Raw genomic sequence first — 23,451 nt, 5'->3', positions numbered from 1 at the left:
AAGTACAAAAGAAACAAAGCGCTGTGTTACCATAAAGTATTTCCAATTGATTAGCCAGAAACTGTTGCCTAAGAAGCTGAGTCTCAAGCCAGGAAATGAAAGGATAATTAACTGCTAGAAAAGTAACAATTATATAAAAAAAGAGATCATTTTGCATAAAAACTTTCTAGTTTACTAACTCCAAGAACTTCCAGTTTACAACAGGGAAACTAAGGGGAAAAAAAAAGAAATACAAAATAATTTGTAAAAATAATACAAATAATTCAAGCTGCTATTTTTTTCCCCCTTAGCTTTCAGTACAACCTCAGTCTCTGCAAAGGTTCACTATTTTAACAAGAGCCCTACACCAAATTTTTCATCTGGAGTATAGCACCTCACACACCTCAAACCCATCCTTCTGTTTAGACTGAGACACTTCACATTAAAGCATTTCAACTTCTACAGCAAGTGGTCTGTGACTGTTCTGTGCTTATGCATTCCTTGCAGCTTTAAGATGCAACACATGACTTGTAAAAAATGTTAATTCAATTTGAAAGGACTTAAACCTACCTTTAAACTAGACTCATAGTCTGTGTTCACTTTGAACATAAGCCCAAGTCGCAAATGAATTTCCTTGGCTCGACAAAAGCTGGGATCAACATAAAGCGCCTCCTGAAATGCTTTAATTGCCCTGAAAGAAAAACACAGATTAAAGAAATTATTTTTTACTGAATTATTACTCTATTATCGATGATTTTTATATGGCTAACAAAGTGGATCAGAACATATTGTTACAGAAGAACATACCAAAATAATGGTTTACATGTAACGTTTTTGGTTCATGGCTTTTGATTCTTCAAGGATTGGGTAATTTTCAACTCCAGATATCCTCATGTATTTTGAAGTCTAATCTTTTCTATTAATTTAGAGAAACTAATTTGCTGCATGAAATACACCAACATATCTGATATTTCAGGGAAGATGACTCACAAATCAGTTACAAAATGAGTGCAAGTTCACTTCCAACAGCCAAACTGCTTTTGATTCCAGTCGTGCAGACCCCAAGCAGCAGCAGAACAGGCAGCCTTGGACAGACCACACACATCTCCTCCCACTGCACCTACCTGCTGCTGTTTCCACTTTCTCCTCCCTTTCCAGGCATCAGTGCCATGCAAGGACACACATAATACCAGCTGCTCCATTACTTCTGAATGCAGACATAAAAGCCTGCCACCTCCTCACACAGGAACGTTCCTTCATATTCCCATGATATGTGAAGATGTTCTGATTCTTTTCCCTTACCTTCAAATCCTCTCCCACTTGTCCCTGTTCAGGATGGCACTGTACCACATAAAACAAATGCCATCCAACAACTCCATCTTAGTGCAGAAAAAAGTGACTCTAAACAGGACTGTTTTGCCTTTCAGGCCACTGCATAAAACTAGGACAGCCGAAATGCAACTAAAAGATAACAGAACTAAAGTCACGGAGGAATTAAGAAAGAAGCTAAGTCTCACTGTTGCCTGAAATCCAGTAACAGGTTGAAACAAAATCCTTTCCCATCCATCACTGGTCACACAATGAGAGAAATCAGAAGCAGCCTCAGTCAGGGTAGATTTGAGCCCCCAGGCCAGAGAACACAATGCCTCTGGTGTCCCAGGACACCCCAGAGGTCCATGCCAAGTGGGCAGGTGACAGGGCAGTCCATGCAGAGAACTGGACCTGCTGTGGAGCAGCCCAGGGACATGGGATAGGGATTAACTGCAGTGCTCAAAATCACTCTCTTTAGGCATGTTGATTTAATTCCTATTCTCCAGCTGCAGTGTTATTTATAAGGACAAAAGGTTGGTTAGCAGATGCAATGCAAAATTCAACAAATATTTCTCAGAGATTTTTTTACTCACAACACACATAAATTATCATTTTTGAATCCTTCAGCAAAAACACTTCTGCTCTAAAATTCTTACAGGCTTTCTTCTCATCAATTACAAAGCAAACCACAGGCACAAAACTTCCTCTAGACAATGCAACTGTATGTACCTGAAGCATTATCTGACTTCTTTAAACAGAACTTAGGAGTAGATAGGCTAAAAAACGTATTTAATTTTTATTGTGGAACTGAAGCTTCCTCTATTACAATCCTTCATGAAAGCACTCCTTACCCAGTACCCTACTTTTCTGCCTGCACATGGAAAATGAGCAAGTAAAGCGCTGAAGGCACAAACCTGCACCAGAGCTAAGCTCTCTCACATCTCATCTAAATTTCCCTGAAATCCTGTGGTGGCAATGAATCACACACCTCTTATCCACACTGAATCCAGAACAAAGATCCTTGTCTCCTAACAGTGCACTCATCTTCATCATCTACAAAATCAGAGATCAAACTGAAAGGGCAAAGACTGGGCTGATCTCTAAAGATCAGGACATATTTTAAGCTAAGCTTTTGCTATGGCAGAAGATAGATTATATTATTGTGTATTTGCATTTCTTGTCTTAACTCGAATATGGGCACTAGATATGTTAGCCACTGATATCTAAAATCCATCACCTTGTATCTTGTTCAAAGACAGTATCTTAAGTCCCAAAAAGGAAAAAAAAACCCACCCACAGCCTCTGATTCCAATCAAAGAGAAGATAAAAATCAGGAATAAAGACATAGCAGTTCTATAGCACATCACACAGTGTGACCACGCTAACACTCTGTACACTTTATGTTCCTCATTTAGCCATCCTTGCTTGGTCAAAAAATAGTATTTCCGTATTTCCCCTATGTCATGTCCCCAGTTGAAGAGATCATCAGTAAGTGGATTTCTAAAAAAGTTTAAGAGAATCTGAGTGCAACCAAAATATTTCTGTAGTCTCTTGCTTACTGAACAGAAAATATTAATCACTGCCACTGCTGAGCAATGGAGTAAAACAAAGCCACAAGTATAATAAAAAACTTTTCAGGACAGTTTTCACTTTTAGTTTGAATGTATACTATCCTTCACTCAAAAAACCAAGCACGTTGCCTACCCCAGCCTTTCAGAGGAGCACAGCACTTAAAAACCTGTAAATTATCATCAGTAGACAACATGAAAGACTGTGTCACATTTGTCTCAGAAACTGCTGTCACAGAGAGCCCCTACAAGATTTGAGTAGGGTTCATCTCTGTGCAGACTAAACAATCTAAAAATCAAATTTCACCTTCTGCTTAAATCTAGTGTTAATTCCATATCGGTTTTACAATTTGTAGTTTTTCCAGGATGACAAGCATGAATAATAAAAAATAGAAACGACTTCCGCCACTGTGAAAAGGGTCATCATCACAATTTCCCCAATGAAGTGGTCTGAAAGAGCATTTTCAACATTTTTTTTACCAGTGGTAGGTACTCATGTCTAATTCAATAACTAAAACCTCATTTAAATACTCAGTAGAATTTTTATACAATACTCAAGCCCTGAAAAGACATTTACTTATTAACTCTTACAGACAGACAAGCAATTTTACATCACAGCTAAATTAATATTGATGTAATTTTGCCTGCAGGAAACATTTAAACAAAATAGCAACGCGCTCACAATTACAGGACGCATCAAGAGCACGGACTACAGCAAAAACCTCTGCCTACTCTCACTGCCACGCCCAGAGCTCCAGACTCATTCCCTTTCTATCAAACAGGAGAACATCTGCAGCAGCACTGACACCCGTTCCAGAGCTGGGCCTTGCAGACACAGCAGGAGTCACTTGATTCTTGTACGGATCTTTGCTTCCTCTCAAACATCTCTAATCCCATTTCTGTTCTCTGCCCAAGCCTACGCCCCGAAAGATGCGTGTGCGTAGGATCCAAGGCATCCAAGTTACCCAGATGTTTTCCCTCAAAGCTCTTGAATGGCTTGACCAAAACCAGAAGTGCAGATATGACCCAACAGCTGGATGAGTCCAACAGCTTCCTTCAGGGTGATGGCACAGAGCCTTCCTCAAGCTGGTTGGGTCTCCTCCACTCATTAACTGCTCTTCATGCACAGATGGAACTTCTCTTGTCACTACTTCAGCAGACTAAACATACACCAGCCCAAAGGAAAAATTATCAGAGGAAAGGCCAAGAGCTCTCAGACTTGGAAATAAATTACAGTCATCTGAATTCAGCAAGAGATGACTTTCCTTTTGTTCTCTGATGATACTGACACCTGTGAGGTGAGACACAATGCTGGCTCAGTCCACTAGAATTCACTGAAATTAAATAAGGATTTTCTCCAAGAATGAGGGCAGGACAGGCTATTCTAACACTTCACAAAATGGGAAAGCAGGTCTGGAAAACAGAGAACGAAAAGCACTTCTGGACTTTCATTTTACACAGCACTGCTATAGCAACTCAGGAAAAATAAAAATGACATCTCCAAATCAAGCCTGCCAGAATCAATACTGCAGCTACTGTCCCACCCACTAATCCATACAACAATGCCTACCATTATGAAAGTGAAGAAACCAGGTGAATAATAATTAATAGATGATTATATTAAACATTTAGTGAACTCTCATAAGACTTTTATTGGATGGTTTTGCTTGAATAGGCTGTGAATAAAATCAGCTTTGTACTAGGCAAAAAAATAAAAGAGCATCAATTTAACTATTCAGAAGTTATCACTTTTGTACGTTTCAAACAAAACCCATGAAAATCAGTGAGCGCATAAAATAAAAGAACCTAACATTATTCTAACATGTCACTTGATGCAGTTGGAGTAAAACTTCCTTTTTTTTCACTCTTACCCTCTTTCGATTTTCTGACCACCTACTATAAGCCTCACGTCATTTCACAGCCTTACTAATAAAAGTGATGTGAGGCTATCATGGACAAATTTCTATTTGAGACTTATAATCATAGTTTGAACATCAACAAAATGCACATACGTAGCAGTAGGTAGGAGTTTATGAAATTTTTACAGTCTTAGCTACAACTCGTCTGTCCAGAGGACTGCAACAGCTGAATGGCAAAATATTTTAGAGTAGCACAGTCTTTAAACATTTCTTTAGAACAGCAGCTGGGAGTAGTTTTTTTCATAGCATTAGCAGAGTTTTCATCAATCCAAGAGCAGTTTGCTATGATATCACAGCAAGGTAAGATAATGAAAAGAGAGTTAACTGCTCACTTCGTTACTGGTTAATTGTTACGAGCATGTGTACTCCACGTGTACATTCTTATTTTTTATACCTGAAAAATACATATATCTAGACCCGGCTCCTGAAACCTGAGACACACTTTACAAAGCAGTACCTACAGACTGTGTGTTTAAATTCTTAGAGGTCTCCACTTGACACTGTGCATTCCTACACACTCCACTATATACCTGACTTTCTGTATGGAGGAACCCTGTCAGAAGCAGAGATGGTGACTTTATGTAACTTTGTATCTAGATATTGAAGAGATGATGACAGTGCTTCTGCTTTGGGAAGGATCAGGGAGTAGAGGGGTCAGGGAGTTCCACTCAGGAATGATTTGTTTTCCACAGCAGTCTTTAGTCATGATGGAGGTGAGGATAAAGGGTCTGGATCATCTCTCACAGGTCTTTGGCTTTTTCCAGGGTCACTGCTGAAGGACTGAGTTTTCCTAAGGCTCAGCTTCTACAGCTGGTAAGGAATCCCTAAAATGAGGAGCCTCAGGGCAAAGAGCCCGAATGGGCAATAAGGGTGACTGATCTCATCCTCCTGTCAGGTGTTTCTGAGGAATCCAGAGCCTTTCTCACAGACCTTGTCCAGCAATTTGCAAGGTCACTGAACACACTGCAGGCTGGCCTTAGGGCACCACAGTTACTACACTGGGATCCACGGGGTGTGAAATGAAATTTCAGGACACAATGTCAGAGCCTGGGCTCCATCTTTTCATCTTGATAGAAGCCAATGGAATCAGCAGATGATAAACCAGTCAGGCTCAGAACCCTCACTGAAGCAGAGAAAAAATTTGGTATCCAAGCCACTACACCTAGGTGCAGGTGTTTCACAGACATGAAGGGCAGCCTTGGACTAACTGTTGACATTCTGTAACAATGTTCAATCTAAAACACAACTAGGGAGGGCATGAAAATATTAAAATTATGTGAATAACTCATTCTACTGGTTTTCTACTCTAAGTGAGAAACAGGGAAAACAACAGTAAAAATGAACCAACCACTTACTGCTTGATGATAAATGGTGTAAAAGAAGGGAGTATCAAAACTTCATTAAGGTCATCCTTAAGACCTGTTTTACTGCACTTGATTCAATTTATGGAGATAATACCTTATGGCACATCTTATTATAGTAATTGTGTGAAATAGGTTCGGTCTGATCACGCTACTGCAACATTTAAATATATGTTGAGGACTTTTAATTCTTACATGAACAGTTAAAGAAAATCGCCAACATAAAATGATATAACAGCTCAGATTTGTACCTAAGATAATGTTGCAATGCTGCTCTAGTATATAAAAATATGTACAATATTGAATTACACTGAACTGCATTATGCATCCTGGAGCCAATCCAACACACCCTTTTAAGAAAGCTGGAAAACTTTAAAAATAGTATTAAATATATGAACAATAATTCTAAAGCTGATCTTATTCCTTTTTTTTTTTTTTTTTAATTATCCCTGTTTATATGAGACATGAAAAAACCTCAAGTACTTCTCACCCCTTCCTTTTAGGAGGACTACGTACTTCCCTCTTGTTAAAATCTCTGAGTATCTGAAACAGTGGTGTTAAAAAAAACCAGTTCATGGATGAATCAGAAGTAATAAACCACCTTATACAGTCTTGAGGTCTCCTCTGCCTGCTAGAAATATCGAGATCCACGTCCTCTATGAGCACAAACAGATGGAATAAATTCAGCTGGAAGACAGATTAGCACTTCACTCTAAAAGAGGACTCTCCTGGCAATCTGTGAGAGTTCTGTGGAGGACTAAGGTCTTCAAAGAAGAACACCTATTGTAAATGACTTGCTATCGTCTCTAAGTCTGTGTGATTTTGTCACACCTGAACACCAACAACCCCATATCCCTATGTTCTTGTCCCCAAGAAATCAGAAAAGGGGGAACAAAGGCACTCAAAGGGACTAAAAATCAAAACTGCACACAAAAGTTTAAGATTTCACCTACACTGGATTTTCTTCCTTTAAAAATTCTACCCAATACTTTAATGATACACATGTCCTTAGCACCACACTACACATAACTTTGTTGTATGAATGAAATGGAAAATACAATTATTCTACTCAACTTTAATATAAACTCTATGTGCAGTTCTGCAAGTTAGGACATCAGCTTACGTTTGTGTTGTCAACAAGCGAAGAAAAAGCTAAATTAATTCGAAGCTCTGATTTAGAAATGCTAAACATGATCCGCTGATGGCAAAAGTCTATGTGGAACAGGTGGCTTTTCAAAAAATTAATCACTCTAAATCGAGCTGCTTTGTCTTATTTATCTTACAGTTTATCTACCATTTTCACAGTGCAAGCTGTAACAAGATACAGCTTGTAAGAAATGGTGCACAAAATACTTCTGAAAGCTAAATGACCAAGACAAGACTGCGTAACAACTAGAACGTTCTGAAACTTGGTAAAATTCAACCAAGTCTCATCGCAATCTTAAAACAGTGGATTCTCAGGCTTTCTGAAAACTTTTCTATTCTTCTCCTGTTAATTAGAACGCAGCAGAATTGCATGCCCTGTACAATACAACAAATAAATGGCATTCATTTTACCATTATCAATAAAGCAGTAGGCTAAAAGATAAAATAATCTGTGTTTTGAGCTCAGGATTTAACCAACCTTTTATTATTTTGAAGAATAAAAGTTTATGTACGTTATCCTGAGGCAAACATAAATCTTTTGCCTGAGAGAAACATAGGAACCATTTAAGGAGAGGTGGGGGGAGAAATCCTGCTTCACTGTTCCCACGCATCAGTCAATGGTCACTCACTGCATCCAGAACAGCGATCAGGCTTAGCTTAGTAACACAGTGAGCTCTTAGTAATCAATCAAGTAGTGAAGTCACACTTACTGTACTAACAGTCCCCACACTGAGTGTAAAAAAGCACTGACATAAACACTGCAACTTGCTGACTTTTCCCCCATGAATTAACTCTGTCTCCACAGGATTAAACACCAGTAAAAGAAGGAGGACCGTTCAACAGAACCCCAGTGACTGAGTCCGTTCCATTCACCACTCTCATCACCAAGAAAAACCAAAACCCCAACTGAAACCCAACCCTCCCCCCGCCCTCAGCAAAAGCCCTGCTCAGTCCTTAAAACCCTGACAGAAATTACAGCTCTTTTAACCCTGAGTTTTTACATCAGATTGAAACACTTGGTTCCATCTGAGCCTATTGCTTCTTACATCCAAACCCCTCACCCAATGCAGCTCTGTCAAAATTTCTGCCTCCCAAGCAAAATGAAAACAAGCCCCGTTTAGCACCTCTCTTCCGAGTAGGTGTTTTGTAACAGGCTTCTCAACAAACCCAGGCTGTGGATTATCAATGACAGCTACTCCCAAAAGCCTGCTGAGTCGCTCTGCTCCACCCCCACTGTGGAACTGTGGTAAAGGGAGCACAAATTCCTCTCCTGAAGTGCTTTCCTTTTCATGGAACTGTTGGGGCTGCCCCAAAAATGTTACAGTAAGACAGATACTGATCCAGGCCAGTAAAACCTGCAAACATAATATCTGTAATAAAATCAAAATTAAACTGTTTTACACTCACACTGAACTGAGTGGGAAATAATCACACACTGATGGGACACCACACAATACTGACACTGTCAGTTTATTCCAACTTACCATTGAAAGGCATTGTAATGGAAGTAGACCAAACCAAGGCCATATAAAAAGGCAGCATTCTGCAAAGGAAAGAAACAATGTTTAAAGCCCAGATAAGAGTGAGTTTCCAATATTTTATCCATCCTTTGGTATTCTAGTTGCATTGTAAGACAAATACATTTTAAATTCGCCTTGAACAGGAGGAGCAAAAAAAAAAAAGGCAAGGAAAAGATAGGCAGATGCTAAAAAAATAGCAGGGGTTCTCCATGGCCCCCAAAAAAGGGGCTATTTTGGTGGAAGACTAACTGCAATATTCAAGTACTTTTACATGTGCTCTGTTCGACTTGTACAACAGCATCGAAGGAAATGATGGAGTAGAAATCTTTGGCAATTTAATATAATGAAAAAAAAATAGTTTATGACCAAGCACCATTTTGTAGTCACAAGAATTTATACTCACGTAAAAGAAAACAAAGCCACACACTCTAATTTCAGTGTCTAATGCAGAACTAATTAAACAAATTTGAAAATATGCTTAAGAAGATTTCACTTTTCTGAATATCAAAATATATAGATCATCATCTTCATACCTACAACCATCATATTTCCTCACCATAAATCCAATTTCTATTTTCTATCCCCCTACCTGCAAAAGGTAAAAAACCAAAGCAAAACAAAAAAACATTCCCCTTCTGGAAACTCATTTTCCCTCCATTCTCTTTTCATATAAACTACGACTTACTTCTAAAGTGAAATTACTAACAATATTTAATGAATGTTTAACTATCCAGTTACACAAATAATTATTACGTATTTCCTAAATTAGGAAAAATAAACAGATTGCTTTTTCTTTTGCAAAGTTATGCCACAGCACATTTGTTTTTTATGGAGCAGAACAATTCCATTAGTTACAGGAGACATTGTATATGCTGCCTAAGACACATTTGCAGGCTTTTCTCATATGTAGTTCTGATTCTGAGAGACCAGGAATGCATCCCAAAGCTCTGACACATGGACATGAGCTGGAATTTCAACTGTCGAAGACTGCACTTCAAGAAAATCTCTCTGCCACTTCTCTGCGGTTCTTTAACAAGTCAAATTTCTATGGAGTCCCACAAAAGGAATACTAATTATGACTTAAACCCAATCCAAATATAAAAGTTATAATCAAGTTTTTCCTATAAAATAACTGGTAACCAGAAGACAATTCAAAGAGCAGCATTCATCAGAAACAGGACTCAGTATGACAATTTCATTATCCCACATTTGCATCTTCTAAATGCAAATTAAAACCAGAGGAAATGTCAAAGTTCCTTTCGTGAATGCAGCTGGATCATAGCTTCAGCAATGGACAGCTTCCAGGAAAATGCTGTGGTATGAACACACACTACAGCAATCAGAGCACTGGAAGATGTTAACAGGAGGAGAGGAGAGAGAAGTGCATAAACAACACAAGAGGACACTTTAATACTACCATAAACCCACATTCCTGTTTAAAGGAACAAAAGCACAACGTAGACATCATAAAGATAAAAGATCTCCAATTGCATGCTCCGTGTTTTTTACACGTTCTAAGTGTGCTCCGGCAACAGGAAGATCAGGAAAGAAGGCAAGCTCCAAAGCTGAGCACAGGTAATGGCCCTGACTGAAAAGTCATTTTAAATAAAGAAATAAGATGGATTTTCATGCGTGCAACACGGAAGCCTACAAAATACAGCCTGCCAGGAGCCTTCGCTATCTTCAGGCCAGCTCCTTTTTCAGACAGAACTTAACGGCACTGTCCAGTGTCCCCTCTGATATTTCACATCTCAACAAAGTTTAGATCATTACAGAGACTGAGAACAACAAAAATCCATCACTGCCATACTGCAAAATTCAAACAAAACTGTGGCAGACAACTAAAAACTCTTCAAATCGTCAAGAATTTGACTTCTCTTATGAAATCTATTAGAATTCACAGTCCAAGAAAGAGATTCGGAAAAATTTTGCTGATATTTTGATGCTAAGGGTTAATAACAGCCAACTTTCAAGGCACAACAGAAGCAAGTGATTTGTCAAAATGTATTTATGTATCAAATTCAAATAAAGCTTTCAGATGGTCCTCACAGCACTACAAATAAAACACCACTGTTCTATCTTTTGTTCTGTGCCTAGTTTTCCCATTTTTCTCTCATTCTCCTTTGGCCTTAAGTCTTTTGAGACTGACCTTCAAAAAATCTTAAGCTGCCACTCTCTTCTCAATAAAAGAACAGTGCAAGATTTAATATTTTTACTTCACTTCAAATGTAAAGGTGCAAATTCTGAAATGTCGGTATGGATCATGAATTTATCTGTTCTGAAAAAATTACAGCTTTAACCATATGTACCATCATGTATCAGCTGTTTGCTGATAATATCTAATAAGCCAAGGGTAAAAAGTTATCTTTTAAACTGCATTTGAACATAGACAGGACTCATAAGGGCTGGAAGACATCACAGTGTCCCAATGTATGGTTGTACTTTCCCACAAAGAATTGAAGGTGAGAGCCACATAAAGTTCATTACTTTTGCAGAATACCATCGAGTTCAACATGCAGCCAAGTTCCTACTGGCACCAACCCACATGAAATGCCACCACAGCTTAATGCAGATCAGGAGCAAGCGGGATCATTACCCAAATCTTCATCTACGAAATGTCCTTTTTAAAATTGCAAGATTCTTTCGACTAGGAACACACCCCATCTTAAGAAATCAGTTTTCAGCTTGTTTGACAAATTTCTCACCAAGAACACCATTCCATGTGTTCCATTACAGATTACTCCCATGATTTAGCCCCTGCTATAAATGGCTCCTGAGGTAGAATTGAAGGCCTTTTCTTCTCTCCAAATGTTTTTCAGTGAGAAGCAGAAAACAAAATTATCTTATTACAATCCTTTCTTTGAACCTGCTAACAACCTTCAAAATTCCTGAAGATCTCATGCTAGCAAAATGCATTCTTTGGCTAGTAACTTCTCATTTAATTTTTATGTCATCAGGTATCTCTTTTCACTAGAATCTTGAGTGAAAAGAAAATACAAATCCAAACAGGCTGCGTCTCAAGTCAGAAGCAAAACGCATGGGGGGTTTTTTCATTCTACTGCCATGTTACAAAACAGAGATAAATCAAAAATGCTATTTCCAAGCTGACATAATTTACATTTCCTACCAACTATCAAAAAACGTTAAAATGTTTCATACCAACCACTAGATGGCTCAAATATCTCTTTCCATTTTCCACGCTTATGCAATTTAAGGAAATTGTCAAGTTGATATTGTGCATTCTGCTGCTTACATGCACTATTTAATGCTGAGCGGCATTTCAGTTTTATTTTCTAAGAGAGCGTGGCATACACATTTTGTCAACAGGTAACTCAGAAGGCAAAAATGTATTTGCATGCATCTTTTTATGTATCTGGTACGAATAAGCACATAGAATACCATTTGGTTTTGTTTGCTTTAAGCGATCGAGATTAAAAAAAAAATTCAGCAATGAGAAAGACTCCACCCATCTCACAGGCCTTCTATCGAAACTCAAATAACTGGTTTATAGGCTCTTTGAAGCAGAAGATGGAAACATCCCCAACGTTCCATGTGTTCTGTTCTCGAGGCATTTCAGGCCAAGCCCACATAAAGCCTTTTTCTCTGCCTTTCAAGGGTGCAGCCAGCAGGTCCCACAGAAATACATCAGCCCAGCCCACGAGTGACACTTATCTACGAACACAGGGGCACAAAAAGGCACCTGTCCTGGCCAGTAAGTGGCCACCCCCACGTTCAGATGACAAACAGCCATCTTGGACTCGCTCTACCAATGTGTGGCTGCCACATCTGGATCCAGATGTTTTTCACCAGTAAAGCCCTTATCTGCCACACACAGTTGAGACTCTGTTCCAAATTGGTGTTTTATAAACACAGGAATAACTTAGGAGTTATGCTTGCAAATGAAAATCTGTTTGATGGGCACGTCTAGAGAGTCAGAGTAGAAAAAGACATTAAAAACTCAAAGCAGTCTCTGGGCAGCATCCAGGTCTTTTCAATTTAAAAATGAAAAGAAAAGTTTTTTGCCATAGTTCCCAGCACTGCTGATTCATAAACATTCCCCAGCACTGCCTCTCTCACTTGTGCTGACACAATCATCTTTACAGTACTGGGCAAATGGATGCCAGAAGTGATCTGAATTATTAGTATCTAGATAAAAAGGATTTTTTAACTGGATCAGTTTTTCCCAGGCAAGTTCCTTTGTGGTCCCCCATTAACAACAGCATTAGCACAAGTAAAAGACTGGTGCACAAGTAAAAAAGCTCCCTAAGCCTACACTGCTCCCACCGAAATGTTTTTCGAACTTACAACTTCCTAAACATCACTGAAAACTTCGAAGTCATACGTAAATATTTCACTTGTGAGAAAGCAACATCCATGGGTCAGTACAAGGTGGATAAAAACATGAGATAACATCACAGCCTCCTGCCAGCCTTCTTCATGCAGGTCCTTAACCAGTGACACACACAGGCAAATGCACCAGTTCTTCTACCCATACATAGAAATATCTCCAAGGTGGGTGCCAAGAGGACGGCGCCAGACTCTTTTCAATGGTGCCCAGTAACAGGACAAGGTGCAATGGCATAAACTAAAGCATGAGAAGTTTCACCTCAACGTGAGGAAGAACAACTTTCCAGGGAGGGTGGCAGAGCTCTGGAACAGCTGCTCAGGGAGGGTGTGGAGTCTCCCTGTCTGGAGACATTCCAGACCCACCTGGACACGTCCCTGTATCACCTGCTCTGGGTGGCCCTGCCTTGGCAGGAGGTTGGACTGGATGAGCTCCTGAGGTCCCTTGAACCCTGACTATTCTGTGATCCTTTGTGACTCTATGGAGAAGGGAGAGAAGTAGGTAAAGTAAACCTTTCATTTAATTAGAAAGTTGACATTCAGGCAGAAATCACAGTGCATCCCACCATACTACATAATAACCAAAACAGGAGGGAAGAAAGCTCCCATGTAGTTGGTTAGTGGAAGCCTGAAGAAAAATTATGGAATAAAGATGACATTCAGCACCCTTATGAGAGATCAGTGATTGCTTTTCACTTGTTTATTACTGACAGGAATCAAAAAGTCTTCGATGACATACTCAGGTTGCCTCCAGCAGGGTCTGACTGCCCCAGAGCCAGTGGGACCCTGAGCCCAGCCCACATCACACCAGGCTGCGTAAGACACACGTGGGCAGGTGGCCACTGCTCCTCAGAAAACTGCTCCTAACCAGGAAAACAAGGGTTTACAGTTCATGTCCCATCCTGTGGTCACAGCCACCTGTTCAAAAGAACAGTTTTTGTGCTTAAACTTATGTTGTTTATGTGAATATGCTTATTTCTTTACTAAAAATAAAAAAAAGAAAGATGAAGTTCTGACACTATGGTGCCTAATTCCTCCTCCTGACACTACTCAATACATAGTAACAGCTCCCTAGAGAGTTTGCACCAGATAAAAAATTCCACTTTGGCCCCTGTGCATAAACAGCCCCAGGCCTTTAGGAGCTGACAGGCTGTAGCACAGAGATTTTATGTGCTCAGGAGAAAGAGGGGAGGGTTCAAACAAAATTTGTTTAGATTTGTATAAACATGAGAAAGAGAGCTACCTATCTACATGTGCTGCAAGTTCCAATCACCTGCACAAACACTAAGATCCCTGTGCGCATCGCAAATTAGGATCATTAAGTTTTGTCTTCTTCAAGGTCTTCAGGAAGCTTTTCAGAACCTGAAAAATCATCACATTTTACAGGATTTTTAAATACAGCTATCCCTAACACGTTTGCATGGCTCTGCTTCTTGAGCAATACTTACAATATTCCAAAATTTGTTACTGGGTGTGTGTCTACATCCCAGTAGCCATGTGAAAGCAATTAAAAGTCATTATTCCTGTGACAAATATATTCTGTCATATGTAATTACTGGGTAAATAGCTACAAAGTAATTCCTCATTTTCTTGAAGAGTATCTTTTCTTGGAGTAAATATTGCCAAAATACACCTACTACTTCCAGAAGAAATCCATCTTTCTTAATTCATAAAAACATCTCTTCTTAATATGACAGAAAAAATCATACTAGAAATTAAGCCAAAATAAAACCGAATAGAAATCAAATAAAAATTCCACACCATCTACAAATTGTGAAGGTTTTTTTTTTCCCTTTGTAAGCTCAACCTATCTCAGAAATTACTATGCTGTCTTGGCCATCTTACCCATCTCCTCTTTAGGAAAGACAGTACATTTATCCTTTGCAATTTCCCAGCAGTGCTGCATTTCCACATTCTATGTAGCTCCCCTCTGAATGAAAAATTACTCTTTTAACTTCTTGGGACCATGGCTGCCCCACCAAAACACTTCCGTCCCCACACTTTTACTCATGGACAAAAACACACATGGCAAGACCTGTGTGAAAAAGCTGAAATGGGAGCCTTGTTATCCTCCAAGTGGCTTTCCAGCACTATCTGTAAAAAAAAAGCTTCTTGACACACAGGGAAGGACAGGTCCATCAAGACAAAACTATTGGAAAATTACTGAAACCCACAAACTGTAATTAATTCAACTGGCATTCATTATTTCAAACCCTCCTGAACGATACACTGTGTTAAAACTGCTTTGTAGAGAGTACAGTCCCACGAAAATGACAGGTTTCTTCTTCGCTGATGATGGAATCTATGCAGTTTTACAAACCACGTATTTCTTTAGCCACAAATTAACCTAGGTCTACTGGCAAAAGGGACTTCTGATCGACTACTCTATCTCCAAGTTTGTCACACAAACAGCCAAGCAGTGTCTAAATTGTGATTACTGCTATGGGCAGCTCACTTACATGCCTTAAAAGATTTCACCGGATGTAAACATCTTCACTTTTCAGTTGGTACAAATATTCTCAATAATTTAAGTACTTTAACAGGAAACAGAATTTTTTCTGACATGAATCAAGTGAGCAAAGGTGTTGTGCAACACACAAAGGATTAAATTCACCTTGACAGACATTTTATACAGATGATTCATCTAACCAAATGTAATACTCTCCCTACAGATTCCCTGAACGCTGTTAACAATCACAAAGCTTCTAATTTATTTTGTATGATACATGACTTTATGAAAAAACACCCCTCACTAGCTCCAAAGAGAAAGCCATGCTTCACACTGGATGCTTCATAACTAAACCAATTTATCAAATGCTTGCACAAAAAGAGACAATCTCTGGAGATCACCTAGTCCAACCCTCCTCCAAGGAAAGGACAACTAGAGCATTCCAGGGATGATGTCCAACTGGATTTTGACTGCCTCCAAGGACACAGGCCCCACAAACCCCCCAGGCAACATTCTCCACTGCTCAATCACCTTCACAATTAAAGAACTAAATACATTTTCACGTGTTTAATAGGAATTTCGTGTTTTCTATTTCTGCCTACTGCTTTTCCTTCTTTGACTAGGCACCACCAAGAAAATTCTAGCTCTGTCTATTTGTAAAACTGGGTAAGACACTCCTGAGCCTTCTCCAGGCTGAACAAACCCATCTCTTACAGCCTCCAGCCCTTGCATGAGAGACATTCCATGCCCTTACACATTCTCATGGACCTTTACTGGACTTGCTCCATTATCTCCCCACTCTAATCTCCTTGGGAGCCCAGCACCAGACCCAGAACTCCACATGCAGCTCACCAAGGCTCAGCAGAGAGGAAAGATCATCCCTCAACTTGGTGGCCATGCTCTTCCTTAGGCAGCCCAGGATGCCACTGGCTGCCTTTGCTGGCTCATGGTCACCTCATGGACCAGGACCCCCAGGGCCTTTCCTTTGAGCTGCTCTCCAGCCTGGACTAGTGCACTGGGTTGTTCCTCCAAAGAAAAAGGACTTGGCCCCTGTCAAACACCAGGAGGCTCCTGGGGGCTGTTCAGCTCCCTGTGAACAGCAGCACAGCTGTGTCATCTCTTCCCAGTTTGGTACTGTCTGCAACCCTGCTGAAGGTGCACTCTACCACGTAACACAGGTCATTAACCCAAGGTGCTAAAGAGCGCTGGTCCCACCCTCAACCCATGGGGACAACCACTAATGGCTGGCCTCCAGCTGGACTTTGTGATAAATCCTGGTTTTGGCTGGAATAGAGTTCATATTATTCTTAGTAGCTGGTGCAGCGCTGTGCTTTGGATTTAGGATGGGAATAATGTAAAAACACAGATGTTTCAGTTGCTGCTGAGTGGTGCTCACTCTAAGTCAAGACTTTTCTGTGTCTCAGGGAGGGGCAGAAGGCTTGGGACAGCTGATCCAAACTGGGCACAGGGATATCCCCATCCCATCCATCCCATCTCCAGTATATAAAGAGGGGTTGGCCAGGAGAGGCCCATTACTGCTCTGACTGCTCAGTGTGTGGTGAGCAGCCTGAGCATTGCATTGTTCAGTGCTTGTTTTTCTTGGGTTTATCCTTTCTATCTCCTTGTTGTTAAAATCATCATAGCTGTTAATATTACCATTAGTATTATTGTGGTTTAATTTGTTTCACTTTAAATAAACTGTTTTTATCTCAGCCCACATGGTTTTACCCTTTTTTTCCCTGATTCTTCTTCCCTTCCCACCAGGGGTAAAGGAGGTAGTGAGCAAGTGGCTGTGTGGTACTGAAGTTGCCATCTGGGTTTTGACCATGACAGATGCTGATCACAATCCTCTGAGCCTGGGTGAGCCAGTTTTCAATCTACCACACTGACCACCTATCTAGTCTGTATTTCATCAGTTTGTGGGCATGTTACAGGAGACAGTGTGGAAAGTAAAATAAAAACAAACAGTACCTGCGGCTCTCATCCCCTTCACCAAGTTACTCACTGTGCTGCAGACAGCTATCAGGTTCATCAAGCATTATTTCTCCTTTATAAATTCATGGTGATTACTTCCAGTGACTTGCCTGCCCTGAATGTGCTGGAAACACTTTCCAGAATAATTTGCTTTACCACCTTTGCAAGGATAGAGGTGAAGCTGACTGGCCTGTAGCTCCCAGGATCTTCCTTATTGTCACTCTTGAGGGCAGGAGTGAAATTTGCTTTATTCCAGGCCTCAGGAACCTTCCCCATCACCACGTCCTTAACAGGATAATTGAGAGCAGTCTCACAGTGACAGAGATGAGCTTCCTCAGCACTCACTGATGTATCCTAGCAGGTCATATGGACTTGTAGATATTTTTTTTAAAATGTTCCCAAATTCGATCCTCTTTTGAGAACAAATCTCCCTGGTCCAAACCTGCTGACTGGTCTCAAGGGCCTTGAAGGTGAGTCCTACCAGTAAAGCCCTGAAGGTGCTAATATAAATACCTCAGTGTTTCCCATATCCTTTGTCATTTGCCTCATTTAGCAGCAGACTTGCATATTCTTTCCCCTTCCTTTTGCTGCTGATACATGTGCAGAAGCTCTTCTGTTGCCTTTCACATCCCTCATCAAATTCAACTCCATGTGGGCTTTGGCTTTCCTTATGTGATCCCTGGATGCTTGGCTGATCTCTCTGTGTTTCTCCAGAGACATCTATCCTTGCTTCTGCCTCCTGTATGCTTCCTTTTTATGCCTGAGCTCTGTCAGGAGCATCCATGCAGGATTCCTTTCCCTTTCACCCAACTTCCCTCAAGCACGTTGAACTGTTCTTGACTTTGGAGAAAGTTATTATCAAAACCAAATGTGGACCAAAGAAGAGAGATTCCCCCCATCATGCTGTCCTGTAGGCACTTCCTTATTTTGACAGCATCCTTGAGATAAGGCCCAAATATTGATCAGCACAAGCAAATTAAACACTGAGCAGTCCTTCTCAGCCTCTGCTTTTCTTTGGTGAGTACTGCTCTTATTTCATACTTACTAAAGAATTTAGCTTTCCTCCTTCCCATCTAGATATATTGACCTGACAACAACTATTAGATCTCCTCACAAATGTTTTCAGAGTACAGAAACCAGCGCTGGCTCATGCGCACACACAAACATTTCTGAGACATCTTTTTTTGACTATGACATCTGGACAGTTTATTGAAATGTTTTATTCTCTTTCATACGGCAAGTGATCATCACCATTTACATCCATCATCTTCAAAACATTTTATGAAGTAGAACTACTAGCATGGAATTTTCTGTCCTTGATTCACCGTTTTCCAACCCGTTCCAGCAAAGATAGGAATCCCACTGAGTTGACAAGTAGCCCCATTATTTCCCTGTCAGTTTCTCGCTGCTGGAGAATCACTAGTGTTGGAAAAAAGCCTTACTGTCATTAATTACACAGCTGCTCTACCTCAGGCACTCCGTACAAAGTGGGAGTGGACAAGCTGAATATATTAAGGCATGATTGAGTATTAAGAGATTCAAATACACACAAACAGAGCAGCAAGAACCAAAGGAAAATAACCACAAAAATTAAATGACTGAACTCTCTATGGCTGTTCCCCTCGAATCTTAAGCCACATTACGCTGGGCAGTAACAAAAACCCAGCTGAATCTGGACCTCTGCTTAATGGAAAAATTCAAAGGTTAATTTTTAACCAAGTCCCCTAAGAATGCTGTTGCTGCTTTTATGTTGTTCTTTCCAGCTGAGTAACTCTTGAACCTGTTAGCTGCCTTCAAATGAGTTTCAGAGAAAGCAAGACTTCTCAAAGTTGAAAAACGGGAGGAATGTCACTGAAAATGCCTCTTGGGTACGAAAAAGAACCCCCAAGCCAAGGCCTACTTTCAGAAAGCACACAGAGCTTAATTACTCTCTCCTCTTTGGGAAAAGACACTTAGCCCAGTAGCACAGCTTTAAATCAAGCATGTGCTCTTCCTGCTCCGAGATACGGTAGGAAAGAAGATGTCATTCAGGATGCTTCACTAGGAAAACTAGAGGAGTTTCAGTCTGTGTGTGCTTGAGTGGGAGAAGGAAGGACAGGAGGTGGGAAAGGACAACAGATACCAGCTCCTCATCATCCAAGCTTCAATAGCTCCAGCATAAAAACAGTTTGTTCTGTAAACTGCAAACTGAACAAAATCCCACATTTGGAACAAAATTCTGAGTATCGGCATTAGGAAAAAAAAACTCACTAGCTGTTTTGATCTTGACTTTATTTTTACATTAATCAGCAACATCTAAAAAATTAAAGTGTTATCCAGTAGCATATTTTGGAGAATATATTTTATGTATTCTTACAAATTATCAAAAATTTAAACACAAATGAGTCAAATTTTAAAGGTTTGTTTTAAGAACTGAAACGCAAGATCATTGATTAACGGTTGCCAGTTAGGGATCAATCAATTATTACTGGAAATGATTGTCCAATTAAGACTGTAGTTGGTTAAGTAGGGCTGGCTAATTGGTGTTCTAATTGGTGATTTGCTGTTTTATTTGTTAGAATGTACAAATACTTAAAATGGGGTCCAAGAGCCAAGGCAGCAGGCCCACATGACAGGCAGCTGGGGGAGCAGGCTGGATGGCCAGCAGCCAAGAGCAGAGCAAAGCAGCTGGGCAGCCCACCAACCATTCCCACAGAGCATTTCAATTCCGTCAGATCATCATTTCTCAACAGAAGACTGTACCTCAGTAAATTTTCAGCCCACTCTTGTGAATATATAGACTAGTGAGCTTAAGAGCCATCGGCTTCTAGAGGCAAAACAAACCAAGAAAAAAAATACAAATGAGGCAAATGACAGGACACTTCTTTTGCCCTCCCTATCTCAGCTTATTCTGCACTGCAGCTCTTTCCTCCTTTGATCCAGAGCTCAGGTTTCCTCGTTGTCCCACACAAATCCGTCGTCTTCTCACCATTGTATCACTGCTGCTGTATCTGACTTTAATTAATTACTTCTGTCAACAGTTTAATTTCTGAAAAATTAACTCTGACAAACTGCAAACGGAAACACCACGACCATCCTGTACTGGCAACTGAAACGTTTTTTTAATCCACTACTGTTTCTTCAATTCTGACTACTACCTCGCCATACTAGGTAAGAAACCTCTCAAAGCTGGTAGCTTTAAAATCTTTTCCTCTGGGGCAGTTTATTCCTAAACTCAGCTGACAGCCTGAAAGAGGAGAGACAAGAGAAAAAGAAGAGGGCAAATTAACCAACACCATCAAACGGGAATTTTCTCCTCCTCTGTTAATTCAACGTCCTTTTGCAAATCTCAGAGAGCTCTTATTTAAAGACACCTTGCTGAGTTCCATAAATTAATTTTATAATTGCTGCTCCTTGGGGTGAGCAAGAGTTACACTTGCAAGAGTTAGCAGAATTCCTTTTTAACCTGTCTACAGGGTAGGTGTAGATTCACTCTCTCTTCTGTTTCCTCTGCAAACAGTTCTTGGATATGCTTTGATCATTTATATGAAATTTCATTTTTCTGTTCTGCTTTAGAGAGAAGGATGACTGGATTCTAGAAAAATGTCACATTGAACTATACTTATCCTTTATATAAAATCATCCTTTCCAGTACAAGCTTCTTTATTGTTCTTTATTAAACCAAATACTGTTCGGGCTTTTAGCTTTTTCTTCACATTCTACTTTTTCTGATACGAAGGCCAGTTCCCTCAAGACCATGAGCTGTGAGATGATGGGTACAAATACTTTCAAAAACTACTGTTTAAAAATATCAATGTGCCATATGAAACTGGATTTGTTATCATAACTCTCCAAAATCTTTTTCTGTACTTTAAATCTGTACCATTCAACACACAAAAATTTATTTTTCATTTTACAATACAAATATTAACTTTCAATTCCAATCATTAAAATCATTACACCAGCCCCACATTTACAACTTTTCCATGACACTGTCTAATATACACCGATTTACATTTCTCTTCTTAGATCGAAAATGTGAGGTTTTTCTTTCCCATCTTTTCTGAACATGTGATTACAGTGTAATCTGAATCTACCTGCTTATTTAAAGTAAAATAATAAAAAAAAAAACTTTACAGCTTTCTTACACTTTCTTCTAAAGTCCAGTTGTCTATTATCAAGCAATTTCAGGACCATTTCTCAATTGCAGGTATCAAAGATGAAGCTAAGTCATACCCACAGAAAGAGAGTTCCAGGCCATGAAGACAATGATCACCTTGTGGTCACTTAGCAGATCTCAAAATGGGAAGGCATAATCATCCTACCTGGAAATTATTAATCTCTTTACAGAACTTTGCTTAACAAAAGAAGAAATCTGTCTCTCAAATCTACTGGAGAACAAGTACTAACACAGGAAGGTTGTGAGAATTAAGGGTACCTAAGTACTGCTCTGCTAGAGAGAACTCCCAACATAAAATACAACAAATTTACTCCTTGGGAGATAAACCACAGCCACAGAATGCCTGCTCTGACAGGGAACATGGCAGGCAGGGAGCCTAAAAATGTCTCTTAAATTATCAACAATAGGGCAAAGAAGAAAATACTAATTCATTTTCTGGAATGTCCAATTTGTGCTTGATGTCTTGCAGAAGCATTTAGGATAAGACACTCTGTGCTACTTCTCTCTTTTTAACATGTTTCCAATATTACATTTGATTCTGCTCTTAAACTCAAATACATCCACTTCAGGATGTGCTTCAAGCAGTCCAGGGCATATTTAATTGTTTAAGGTGGTAATTACTCATCTAATTTTACCATTCTCTACTTCTCAGTTTCTCTTAATAATATACCATGTCTCTCAAGCACTTTTATAACCTGTTTAGTGTCTTCACTATGTGTCTGGCCTCCAACAAATACTTTTCAGGCCTAAAAATCAGATTCTTTTTGGTAAACAAAGAGAAATCTCAGGCTAACAATCTGTTTAAGTCCTTCCTGTCTTACTTAGCTGCATTTAAGTGAAGTGGGAGTTGCTGTATTAAGGATTTTGCCTTAACCTGGCTTTATAAGATCTGTGACTTTCTTAGACCATAGCCACTCCACCCCTCAACCTGTTTCTAGAAGCGAATCTACCAAAGTGCCTCAGGAGAAAATCAACACTTGTGGACTTAGCTGGGTTTGATAGCCCAGACCAATGAATTGGGTTTTATCTCACACTTGACTGACACAGCACAGGAGATTTTTTTCCACTCAGGACAGAGTAATCCCTTGTTGACAAGGCAGATTTGGGACATTCTTCCCAATGATTACAAAACTGTTGACCACCTTCTTTTCACAGCCAGAACAATGAGTCACCACGAATAAATCGGTGCTTCAAGACACTGCTTCAACACCTCAGTGATTCCCTGGGTTCCAGACATGTAATAAAGTCCTAGCCCTGGCACTTGCTCCTGAGCTTCAATCACCACCAAAACATCTCAAAAAATACACATCTCCCAGTTTGTATGTACAGGCTGTAAGGCTAAGAATACACAACCAGAATTCCAGGGAAAGATAAAAAAAAAATAAAAAAAAATCAAGGTTCAGGAGGTTAGTTAACATGGAACACAAAAAGATGCCACAGGAATTAACAGCTACATGTCTAGCAAAACACTAGAACGAGGAAAACTGCAGAACAGAAGCATATTAAAAAGTTCCAAAAATATCAGTTGTGTTCCTTTAGAGCCATTTTCATTTCGTACTGTTTTTCCAATCGGCACTAAATATTTTTTTTTAGTTTAAGACAAGTTGCCTTCCGGTGACAGCACCCATCTGGGTTTGTCTTGACCTCACAAGTGACATTCATCATCTGTTTGCTTCAGTTTGCTCTTTAATGAAAGCCCAGATCAAGAAAAACCTCCAGCA

The 23,451-nt window shown here is 39.8% G+C and overlaps 1 protein-coding gene across 12 annotated transcripts in view; it reads right to left on the bottom strand.

Moving 5' to 3' along the window:
- Positions 1–23,451, bottom strand: part of KDM6A (lysine demethylase 6A) — a 148,443-nt gene that overhangs the window by 67,342 nt on the left and 57,650 nt on the right. For all 12 annotated transcript variants that reach the window (XM_058419560.1, XM_058419561.1, XM_058419564.1 and 9 more), the window contains exons 5-6: positions 8,769–8,827; positions 550–670 (exon numbers count right to left, since the gene is read on the bottom strand). In XM_058419560.1, coding sequence (XP_058275543.1) covers positions 550–670; positions 8,769–8,827 — 180 coding nt within the window. The remainder of the gene's footprint in view (positions 1–549; positions 671–8,768; positions 8,828–23,451) is intronic.

Source organism: Hirundo rustica, chromosome 2, assembly GCF_015227805.2.
Source record: "Hirundo rustica isolate bHirRus1 chromosome 2, bHirRus1.pri.v3, whole genome shotgun sequence".
Lineage (NCBI taxonomy): Eukaryota > Metazoa > Chordata > Aves > Passeriformes > Hirundinidae > Hirundo > Hirundo rustica.
This window is presented reverse-complemented; position numbering and strand designations above follow the sequence as displayed.